Source organism: Gadus chalcogrammus, chromosome 2 (assembly GCF_026213295.1).
Source record: "Gadus chalcogrammus isolate NIFS_2021 chromosome 2, NIFS_Gcha_1.0, whole genome shotgun sequence".
NCBI lineage: Eukaryota > Metazoa > Chordata > Actinopteri > Gadiformes > Gadidae > Gadus > Gadus chalcogrammus.
Window position 1 is genome coordinate 16981249 of NC_079413.1, and position 12658 is coordinate 16993906.

Consider the following 12658-nt stretch of genomic DNA (forward strand, 5'->3'; position numbering starts at 1 on the left):
TTGGTGTGGGGAGACAACATCTAGCTAGTAAATGGAGATAGAGGTATGTGTTGGAATAGGATGTGGGGGATGATTCAGTTATTGAGTACAGGTGTGCTCATCACTGGAGCACCAGTTTATGGGTGTTCCGTCCCATGTGCAGTAACAGATCAAGGCCCAAGGTCTGTGAAAATATAGGGGCCAAAAAACTGTGGACTAGTGTGGGCTGAAAGCTTTTTCTGAGTTCAATAAATGGGCAGCACCCGATTTAGACTGAGCCTTTTGTCCGCCGAGTTACCACACTAATGTATTCAATAAAATGCTCACCTGTGCAGGAACTTCCATTTCTGCCATAATATACAGGCATGTGCTGGAACAGACGGAGGCAACTTCTTTACCACCCCAGGGGAAATTGGAGGTGACCTGCGGTATCATCAGTTTTTTACACCCCTTGATGGTGCTCAAAAACTGAAATGGAAGTGACTGGTGCTCTGATAAGCCAAATACTCCACTGAAGATAGCTGTTATTTCAGCTCTCACTTGGTCTTCAGACCATTCTGTGGAAAAAGAAATTTTTCCAACAAGGCCAGCCGTGGCTAACCTGGTCCGAGTTTCTCCTCTGGGTATAATGAAGACCGATACCCCCGGTGAAAAAGTTAAACATACAACATCCTTCGTGTATGTTTTGACATTCCTTCGTCTCAAGTATCCCGATTGAGCCCGATTACGTAGAGGGATGGATGGCAGAGGAGCCTATTGAAAACAAGCAGATCAAGAGACTTTTCTTAATAGAGCTGATAATGACCAAGTTTAACAAGTTTAACAGTAAAGTTGTAAAGAACTGCATACAGGTCTCCATGCTGACATTTAATGTAATTTTGCCATGCACAGGATGAAATCATTATATGCCAATCAAGTTAGTACATTTCACATTAACACTTTATTAATTGATTAGTTGACAACAATTTAACTAATTGCCAACTATTTTGATAATTTATAATCGGTTTGAGTAAAAATGATCTTATTCCAGTATCTCAAATAATAATAACACCAACAACCTTTATTTATAATATGTATTGGTTTCTTTAGTCCCGTTTGACAGTAAACTAAATATCCTTAGGTTGTGGACAGAACAAGACAACGAGTATGTCATCTTGAACTTTGGGAAATAGCGATCAACATTTTATCATTTTATGGACCAAACAACTAATAGATTAATCGAGAATATAACCATCAGATTAATCGATTATGAAACGAATTGTTAGTTGTAGCCCTGATCCTCAAATTACCAGTGTTGAACTTCAATATTAACCAGTTATTTTATATCAATAGTTGTATTCTTCTCAGGGTAACATAAACGTTATCCAGCTATTATATCACAACTTACTGATCTCAGTGATGTGACGGTGGTGGCAAAGTTGGAAGTGCCTGAGGCACTGGGCACCGCTGGTGTTGAAACCTGAAACAAGAGCCCGCATTTTAGATGTGAGATATAGCGGCAAAGTACGTTAATATTACACATGTTAACCACAGCACAGGCTTCATAGAGTAAGTGGTCGGTTTTGTCACTGGTAATCACTAAGTCAACTAGGCTACAGAGAGTCCTTACAGTGGAGTGGATAACAAAACTTCAGCTAGCATATACCACACAGCTAACTGGCTGGGTTAGCTAACAGTGGCTAACCCCCTCGTCTGCATAAAGAATTAATTAATAATTAATAATCAAATTAAAACAACTTAACTTACCGTTGCTGATGTGGACTGGACTGGGGGAGCTACACCCTGGAGTGCAGCCCGTACAGCTGCAATGACCACCCGTTCGATGTCCAGGACTCCCAGAGATCGTCCGGCCATGCCTGCTTGTCTTTGTCTTTGTCTTTGTCTTCTTTGTCTTTGACTTTGCCGCTCGATCTTTGCCGCTCGATCTTTGCCGCGCGATTTGAAGCGGGCGTGGTTTCGAAGGATTTGAATATTTTCTAAATATTTAGCTTTACACTTGGCGACACATTTAGAGTTAACATTTAGATTTAACATTTAACATTTAGATTTAACATTTAACATTTAGATTTAGATTTAACATTTAGATTTAGATTTAACATTTAGATTTAACATTTAACATTTAGATATAGATTTAACATTTACATTTAACATTTAACATCTATATTTATATATAATATTTAGATTTAGATTTAACATTTAGATTTAGATTTAACATTTAGATATAAATGTAACATTTAGATTTAGATTTAACATTTAGATTTAACATTTAACATTTAGATATAAATTTAACATTTATATTTATATTTAACATTTAGATTTAGATATAACATTTAGATATAATTTCTAACATGGATTTTGTACATTTGAACATATTGTTGACAATTAAATATAACATGTTGTTTTACACGAATTTCTCTCAAATGTGAGGAAAATGCGCTAAATGTGAGGAAAGTGAGCTAAATGTTGAAAATGTATCAGCTAAAAAATTGTAACAGAGTTTTTACAAACGGCGCCCCATACGAACGTCACGCGCTACGTCATTTCGCCTATGTGATACGGAGCTTCGCTGGGGGAGGAGCCGAGGTACTCGACACACGCCCCGATGCCTCGACGCAAACCATAACATCACTACCTGAGAGTACACCCGTCCGCCTGTAGACAATAAAGTGTCATTTACAATTCATAAACGCACTGTTTACAATTATTCCAACGATATTCTGTTGTTTAAGAAAGAAAAAAGGATTCTTTCTGTGGCGGGTCGATAACTCGGATCTCCAGGTTTCCTTTCGTTATGCTTCCATCACGCTGATTTCAGATTCGCCTGTCATCGTGTGACCGGTGGTCTACAGTGTTTATTAAAGTCTAGACATCTCCGAATGCTTTGCAACCGTTCTCCACGGGAACAAGCGTGGGCATCGTTCAGCCCACCTGAACGTGTACAACTCATACTTACCTGGCAAGGGCGATACCACGATCAAGAAGGTGGTTCACCCATAGCGAGGCTCAGCCATTGCACTGAGGCTGTTGCTGACCCGTGCGAATTCCCCAAATGTGGGAATCTCGATTGCATAATTTCTGGTAGTGGGGGACTGCGTTCGCGCTCTCCCCTGATCATGTTGTTCTAAAGAAATAATAGCTATGAATGGCTTCATCGCGCTGACTAATGCCGTCCATCCCACGTTTTGCAACGCTACGTTTATTCAAAAGATCACGCAAACGATCACGCCCAAGCAGTGTAATGCATTACATTCAGATGTGGAACTCTGAGTCTGGAATAACGTAGTCATTCATTCATTCATTCATTTCTTTCATTCATTATGGATCAAATTATTGTTTCTGTACAAGTCCCGTCTCTGGCCACAGCAGCGCTCCCACTCATTATGGGTTCCTCCTGTATAAAAGTTAGTATGGACAAGACAATAATTGCTTACGGCCATACCACCCTGAGCACGCGCGATCTCGTCTGATCTCGGAGGCTAAGCAGGGTCAACTCGAGCTCATTGGCTGCAATAGAGTTCCGGGTGTTGACGTTGTTGGGGCGGGGAAAACGTGGGCACCACCATTTTGGCAGTATTCGGCAGACTGGCGCTCTTGTGGTGGAGCAGACATGGTCGATAACTGTTGTGCACCAGGTTGCACAAATAAACGAGGCAAAAATAAATGTACGTCGTTCTACCGCATTCCTAAAGATGCGGAGAGGCGAGCTAAGTGGATCAGCGCCATTAAAAGAGCCAGGAGCAAGCAAAAAAAGACTGAAAAATGGGACCCCCCGGCTGTTGGATTCCGCTTGTGCAGCGATCACTTCATATCAGGTAAGTTACAGAATACAAAGCTTGGCAGCTTAGCGTCATTATTTAATAGGCTATAATTGTGGTCAGGCGCGTATCAGACGCGGGGGATGAGTACGATGCATCCCCCTCACTTCTATTGGAAGGCCATTCCATCCCCTCCACTTTTGTTCGTCAAATCCTCACAAAAATCAGCTTTTCTAATAAAAAAATAGTAAACGTTCGCCTGTTGTATGCAATTTAAAATGGTTGCTATGATTGCATCCCTCTGTATCAAATGATCACTCTGTAAATCCCAGCGCTACAATTGACGTTACGTAGACTAAACAGCTCGCGCAGCCTGCAGAAAGCGCTGGCAGCGGTGCTCCCGAGACCCGACTGCCTGAGAGCTCAGCGCGGTGACCGCGGTCATTCAAGCAGTTTCTCACAGATTGCTGTGCCTAACTGTTCGTGCTGCATACTGACTTGACGCCTTCAATGAAAAGGTAGAATTGAATCACTGTTTTAGATCAGCATCATTCACTGCCTGTAATGAAGGCAACATTTTCAGGCATATTAAGCGATTAAAGCGATTAAGCGATTAATTATTTATCATTAATAGATGCAAGGTTCATGGCTCTCTATTCAAGAGCTAGTTACCTCCTAGCATAAGATCCCATTCATTCTTCCGACGGGAACTAAGCCTACTTTAGTTTTAAAACTGTTTTATTTTTTCGTGCAATATAGCCAATGATGCCGAAAACTAAAAGAAAAAGACAGGGGACTATAGACGGCTTTTTCAAGAGAAAACAAGTAAGTTGACTTCTCTCCCTCTGCAGACACTTGAACGTGAAATGTCCTCAACAGTGTGTGTCAAGGGTTCATCTTGTTTTCTTAGAACATTAGAAGCATGCAAGTGCGTTCCATTCGATCAGACACGTTTTATTTTCAGTTAGGCTACTGTATAATCAGTAATACCACACCATAAACACATAAGCCCAACATTATACATAGATCATAGATAGGTCTCAGCATGAAATGGAGAACATTTGAAGTTGAACTTGACCACTGGTTTGACAGCCTGCACTCTGTGTGTCACTACATAATAACATCACTACATACAAGTAACAAACGCTCTAGCCAAATGTCATTAGAGCTACAGTTATGAACATTCATGGCAACAGCCTCAAGTGGCTTTACAAATGTGTTTTGTCTCTGCTCATTATGACAAACTAATTGTTCTGCAATCATTTTCCTGTCCAACAGATCCAGCTTGTGCTTTTGAACATAACACACGGTTACACTGTTGAGACATGTTTGTGTCATTGTACTTCGCATCCATGTTTTCAGCCTTCAGAGGCTGCTGAAGCTCCTTTCAGCTTATCACACAGTGTGTGTGTGTGTGTGTGTGTGGTGTGTGTGTGTGTGTGTGTGGATGTGTGTGTGTGTGTGTGTGTGTGTGTGTGTGTGTGTGTGTGTGTGTGTGTGTGTGTGTGTGTGTGTGTGTGCGCGTGTGCGTGTGCGTGTGCGCGTGTGCGTGGGTGTGTGTGTCAACAGATGTTTCATGGGCTATGATTCTATTAACAATATGTGGACAGCAGCATCATTATATGGTACAATTCTTATAACAAATGTGTTTGTAAGTAGTGTAGGATAAAAGTGTAATTCAATGCCAATGGAAACGGTGGGGTGTATAATTCGATGCCATAATGTCTGTGGAGAAGCAACACCTCTATTGTTACACATGTCTGACGGGCACCCCCCGGCTCCATGTTGATTATGGGGGAGCTGTCTATGGAAGACACGTGCTGTTTGATGGCTCCCTGGTACTATGCAGAGTGATTTGGAGGGTGTGTGTGTGTGTGTGTGTGTGTGTGTGTGTGTGGGTGTGGGTGTGGGTGTGTGTGTGTGTGTGTGTGTGTGTGTGTGTGTGTGTGTGTGTGTGTGTGTGTGTGTGTGTGTGTGTGTGTGTGTGTGTGTGTGTGTGTGTGTGCGGCGTATTAAGGCGTTTTTTAATCTACCCTACTATTTTATGAAACCGGCAGATATATTTATATATAGTACTGGGGGTACCGATAACATATCCGTATATGGGATATGATATAGATATATATATATATATAAATATTTATAGGTATATCTATATTAGGATTAAAAGGAGGGTTCACCAGCGGGACATAGTACTAACATAGTGAAGATACGGCCTGTGGTCCACCTTGACAATATATTAGGCGATATCATGATACTATTAAGATATTTTAGTAATTTTCATCTAATATAGTGTATTTGGTTTAACTTTATTTTACCATTAGGAGATTGTCTGTCTATGATGCGATGAGTGTGCGTAGGCCTGCGGTGCCCAAGTATGTGTGTGATCAGTACCTATTGGTCAGGAGTCTATGACGTCGGGGGGCCTAGGTGCGAATGTCTACAGAGGGGGTGCTATCATGCATAAATATACGGGCCCCATTGATACGGAAGAGTACGGCCTCTGACCCCGGACGTTAGACACACTATTCTAAGATAGTAAACGCGTCGTAGCAGCTGGAAGAAAAAAAAAAAACATCGATCCGTCCGGCACTACTATGCCGACGGACTGTAAGTATTCATATGAGTGTATTATGATTATATTATGACTATGTCTATGTGAATCAGCTGTTTATATCTGACCGAAGCATCGATTACTTCACAGCGATTCGCGGTCCCGGCGGCGAGAGCGTGAAACAGCCGCAGGGTCCACGAGGAAGTATGTTTGTTTGTTTTTATAGTAGTGTGTTATATATAGATCCATAACACTCTCTCTATCATTATTATTATTAGTTGCTATGGTATATTCATGTAGAACAACTATTAAATTTGTGTTTTCCCAATGTGTAACAGGTTTGCATGATATTCGGCTCAACATTCAAAGACCAATTCTAGCCGATCAGACTAATGCGTTGACAAGCGATAGTTTTGGTAAGTTGTTAATACGTCCGCCATTAGTATATCTATTGTATTACCAAAATAAAATATCTATTAATTTAACATCTGAAACAACCAAAACTAACCCCTGAATACTTTTGTATTTTGTTTTTGATCCACGTTTAGTACCTATCGCGGCCAAAGTCAATCAGCGAACCCCCGGACCAACTCCAAGTCGACTATCCAAGAAGAATTTGAAAAGGTTGGCGGGAATAGGCGGGGCTATACCCTGCTCACCGCAGGCCATAGAACAGCTACAAATTCCTTTGAAAAAGGCCCGCAAGGACGCCACCCATGGTGGTCTAGCTCCGGAGAATTATAATCAGGTTATTCAGGCCGTTATAAACCCGCAAATCGTGCAACATGGAGCTGTATGGTCTGATTCCAAACACCAAGTGATCGGGGAAGTGGATGTGCATGTGTCGGCGTCGCCTACAGAGACAGTCACAGTGCAACCGGATGGGACTATACAACACGGTAGGAAATTAAATGAAAAAAAAAAGTATGTGTATATTCTATAGAGTGTAATGATCATGATGGGATTGATACTGATTTCTTTTCTTTTTTCTATTACAAATAGTCCATGGAGATCCCCAGTGTGCGCCACTAGCAGGGTTGACCGCCAATGATTGGGCTGGTCTTGGCGACGTCCTGGACTCGTCCTGGAATTCATCGCTGTTGGATCATATCGACTTCACTCCAGCTCTGTGGGTCGACTCTCCAGCTACATCCGTAGAGGCTACCACCAGTGCAGAGCCTGTACAACACCACCAGCCTGCAGGTCCTGCATCTGGATCCCTACACACCATTCAAGACCCTATCCGCGACCCTCCGTGTATCGTGAGTCCCATCGCTCATGAGGTAGCGGTGCCGCGGCTACCAGCCGGTCCCGCAATTGCTGTTGGTGAATACCATGCAGGGGTGCGAGATGCTAAATGGCGTAAAGAATTTGCTGATAAATTAGCCGTGTTAACTGCAACGGTGAATGTAAACTCCTTAGCCATTGCTCGTCAGAGTAAACTGGGAGTGGCGGCTGGTAAACGTGGTGACAGTAGATATCAGGCTCTCGAAGAGCAGACGAAGCAGTCCTTCATCGCTATCAGGGCCGAAAATGCGCGTGATCGTATGACTGCTGAATCCCCAAACACTGAGACCAGTAATGGACGTGCTATCGTGGCCCTTCAGCGTAAGCATTTGGATGCCGAGGCAGCTGTGCGTGTCAACACACAGGGCATAGAGAGAATTAATGCGCAAGAGGGGTTAAGAGCTTCTAAAACCGCTCGAAAATTCTGGTTAATGGAATCTGCTAGTGAAGCTAACGTCAATGCCTATCGGGCAATGTGTACCGAGATGTCTGTGATGAATGACACACTAGCAAAGCTTACGGTGAATGCTATTATTTGATTTGTGTTTTTGTTTTTAATGTTTTTTCTTTTATTTTTCTTTTATCTTGTGGAGAGGGTATTTTTTTTTTGTTTTAAACTGCATGTAATAAAACTTTTTTTCTTTTAATACCTGACTAATTAACGTTTTTTTTTTTAAATATAATTTTTATATATATATATATATATATATATATATATATATATATATATATATTTTATTTTATTTTATTTATTTTTTTTTTCTATCTATCAGCATTAAAAAAAAACTATAGCCGTACACTATGCATAACGCCATTAACCCTAGAAAAAGGAAATTCAAATCTATAGACGGTAATCCCAAGAGACGGCGTAGATCTGATAGTGGGGGTAGCATTATGGATTTAGAACTTGAAGAGATGGCAATGAGGTATGACGCAACCGGCGATACGTCTCATTTGTCGGCCGTAGGCCATGTGGTGGGTGGGGGCATGTATGCAGAAGGTTGTTTAGACAGGCGGGAAATATGTGTTGGCATAGATAGAACTAGACGGGTGTTAATTGCAGCTGATGCATGGGGCCGTAGCATGGCTAATGCTCTATATCAGGCAGCACAGATAAATGTTTCGAACGAACCATGTCTAGATGGCGTGGTGGGGCTAGAGGCACCAGGAGATTTAGACGCAAGGGGTGTGTTGTATGCGGGGGCAAACACGCGAGATGTACTTAACGCTGTCGGGGGGTGGTTGGATAGTGCACAAGAGAGTCTATACATATCCACACAGATCGATGTATTGCATGGGTCGCAACGTGATGAAGGGATTGGCGAGGGTTTTCAGGACCCCCCGGCTGCGGCAGGGGTCCCTATAGAGTCGAGGGGTGTGTTGTATGCGGGGGCAAACACACGAGATGTACTTAACGCTGTCGGGGGGTGGTTGGATAGTGCACAAGAGAGTCTATACATATCAGCGCAGATCGATGTATTGCAAGGGTCGCCACGTGATGAAGGGATTGGTGAGGGTTTTCAGGACCCCCCGGCTGTGGCAGGGGTCCCTATAGAGTCGAATATACAGGTCGGTGGTGGTGGTGGTGGTGGTGGCGTGGGGGGTTGTGGTGGTGGCGGTGATGGCGAGGCTGTTGTTGACGATGATGGCAGTGGTGACGGTAGCGGGGTGGGGGATGGAGGTGCTGGTGATGGTGCTGCTTATGATGGTACACAGGTGCCTGCTGTAACGGGGGAAGATAATGACGAGTTGCATACCAGATTATTTCCCCGGTTTAACGGCTTTGAGGTTAGACAGTCCATTGATCTGAGAAGTATATCCCTTGCAAATTTACAGGAGGTCCCTGATTTGATCAGGGAGAGGCTGTCGGGTGTCATAACAAGCTGCTCGCAAAGTGCAGCCGATGGTAGTGTCTTAAACGTGGTGCTGAGAGGCCCTTCATTGGCCTCTGATGTACAGGCTGTGCTCGTAACGGGTGACGATTACAATGCGGATTTGTTTATGGAGCATATTATCCAAGTCATACAGAGCAACGACACAGGTCTGACGGATGATGTGCTAGAGTTGGTGGTCACAGGGGTCCACAACAAACGGGGTGGGGCACGTTTGAAGTTAAAAAACATTCCCTATGATGAAATCATACACAAGAAGAAGCTAAGTCTCTACACACCGAGTAATACTCACGACAATTTGTGTTTCTCACTATGCATGACACATTTTCTGCATGAGGGGGTAACCGGGGGTGACACAGCGGCCGAAGAGACTAATTTGGAGGCGGCTCGCAAATTACACAGTGATCTGGGGTTTGCCCCAGATCACTCTGTGGGTTTCTCGGATGTTTCCAAATTTGAGAGACATCTAGATGTTAAAATCCTGATATTTCATCATAATGATGCATTCAGGAAGCTGGAGATGTTCCAGACACATACGGGCCAACATCCAAAAACAGTATGGCTATACCTCCATGATAACCATTATCATTGCATAGAGAACAGAACGGCATTCTTTGGTACGGGATATGTGTGTGAATATTGTTACAAGGCCCATGAGGGAATTCTATTCCACAAATGCCCGATCCATTGCAATGTGTGTCTGACAGTGTGCGATAGACTATCAGGTCGCACGATAAAGTGCAAGGACTGTAGTCGTATATGCCGTTCGCAGGTCTGCTACAACACACACAAGAAGCATTCTGCCAAACATGACATGATACCTTGTGAAAAGCTCAAATACTGCGATCGTTGTTGTAGACAGTATATCATACCGAAGAAGAAGAAGAAGGGGGTGGGGGAGGAGGATGAGGAGGAGGAGGAGGAGGAGGAAGGTGTCGATAATGGTCACGTATGCAGCGAGGCAAAGTGTCGTAACTGTGGGGAGCCGAGGCCCGATGATGGAATACATGATTGCTATATCCAGCCATACAAAAAGAAAAAGAAAAAGAAACGCAGGGGTGGTCGCTGGGGTCCATCGGATGACTCTGATGACGACGCTCCGCCTAATAAATACATATACTATGATTTCGAAACGCGCATGCATGATGGTCGTCACGAAGCAAACTGTGTGGCTGCTACAACGTCTGAAGGCATAGAATGGTATGCTACAGGTCTAGGTTGTGTAAGCGAGTTTGTGAAACGCTACAGAAGAGGGGAGTATTCGTTGTATACATTTGTTGCACACAATGCGTCGGGCTTTGATAACTATATCGTCCTGGATTCCATGACCAAGCAGGCTATTAAACCCACTTTAGTCATGAAGGGTAGCAGAGTCATTTTGATGCGTGATGACGCCTACCATCAGAGATGGGTCGACTCATTTAGCTTCTTGCCCATGCGATTGGCTAATGCACCGGCGGCGTTGGATTTTGACGATATGGCAAAAGGTAATTTTCCGCATAAATTCAACACACGGGCCAACGAGTCTTATGTCGGTGCCTACCCTGAGATCTCATATTATGGATATGATTCCATGACTAGCGATCAAAAGACAGATTTTGCTATTTGGTACAGATCTGTACGACATAAAAAATTTGACTTTCAGAAACAGCTGCGTCTCTACTGTGTCAACGACGTGAGGATCCTATACACGGCGTGTGGGATCTACAGGGAAAATTTCATAGAGTGTGCCACTATAGACCCCTTGTCCTATGCCACTCTGGCTTCGGCGTGCATGGCCACCTTCAAAAAGTCGTTCTTGAAGAAAAACGTCCTGGCACTGACCTACGAGGGGGTCTATCAGAAAAAGCAAAAGTCGTTCTCATGCGCATCCATCCAGTGGCTTGAATATCTATCCCACTCCAATAACATGGAGATTCGGCATGCTCTCAACCATGGAGAGGCTAAATATGGACCATTCTTCCTAGACGGACATGCACCATCTATAAACACAGCCTATGAATTTGCAGGATGCTTTTATCATGGGTGTGAACAGTGCTACAACGCTGGCCACCAGAACCCTGTCCTCAAGAAGACCTATGGCGAATTGTGGGTGCAGTTTCACCTCAAAGTCAAGGCTCTCGAAAGAGATCATGGTTTAAGAGTTGTGGTCATGTGGGAGTGTGAGTGGCACGGTCTGAAAAAGACCAATGCTGCAGTGCAGGCATTCTTGGCTACTCTGAAGATACAACCTAGGATTGATCCTCGCGACTCTCTCTATGGGGGTCGCACCAATGCCATCAAAATGTATCACAAGGCCGAGCCCGGTGAGAAAATACGCTACTATGACTTTACCTCTCTCTACCCCACAGTTCAGGCTCGCTGTCCTTATCCTATAGGGCACCCCCAGATCATTTTCAGGAATTTTGGTCCTTTGGATGGGTATTTCGGCATCATCAAATGCACCGTGTTGCCCCCCAGAGGTCTTTACCATCCTGTGCTCCCCTACAGGTGTCATGGGAAGCTGATGTTCCCCCTCTGTGGTACATGTGCCACTGAGCTCAATCAGACAGACGCGTGTCATCACTGCAACGATGAACGGGCTCTGACAGGCACCTGGGTGACTTTTGAGCTACAAAAAGCAGTCGAAATGGGTTACGAGTTAATCCAAATGCATGAGGTGTGGCACTACCCCAAACGGTCAGAGACTCTGTTTAAAGGGTATGTCAAAACGTTTCTCAAGCGTAAATAGGAGGCTTCAGGATACCCCAGCACAGTGGACACTGCGGAGAAACAGCGAGCGTATGTGCAAAACTATCTGGCAAAAGAGGGTATACAGTTGGATCACGACAACATGTGTGTGAACAAGGCCATGCGTAATTGCAACAAGTTGATTCTAAACAGTCTGTGGGGTCGCTTTTCACTACGCCCAGACCTACCCACTTGTGAGCTAATTTCTGACCCTGAAAGGTTCACTCAGCTCATGTTTAGCGATAGCTATCACATTAGTCACTTTTGCTTTATCTCTGATGAAGTAGCCCTTGTACAATGGAAACATGTAGATGCACGTCTCGCGAGGGCGCGGGATGTCAACGTGATTGTGGGGGCTGTGACTACCGCCCATGCCAGGCTCATGCTCTACGATCTTCTAGACAAACTACAGGAACGTGTCCTCTACTGCGACACAGACAGCATCATTTTTGTTTCTAAGG

The 12658-nt window shown here is 43.8% G+C and overlaps 1 protein-coding gene and 1 non-coding gene across 2 annotated transcripts; one reads left to right on the forward strand and one right to left on the reverse strand.

Moving 5' to 3' along the window:
- Positions 1-100: 100 nt before the first annotated feature.
- Positions 101-2061, reverse strand: LOC130402093 (uncharacterized). Its single transcript, XM_056606206.1, has 4 exons — positions 1726-2061; positions 1367-1438; positions 307-732; positions 101-163 (listed from the first exon to the last, which is right to left on the reverse strand). The coding sequence occupies exons 1-4, from the start codon at positions 2011-2013 to the stop codon at positions 101-103; spliced, it is 849 nt and encodes a 282-aa protein (XP_056462181.1). The 5' UTR covers positions 2014-2061.
- An 863-nt stretch (positions 2062-2924) lies between these two features.
- Positions 2925-3089, forward strand: LOC130376386 (U1 spliceosomal RNA). The gene has a single exon (XR_008894021.1). It is a non-coding gene; the product is annotated as a U1 spliceosomal RNA (small nuclear RNA).
- Positions 3090-12658: the final 9569 nt, after the last annotated feature.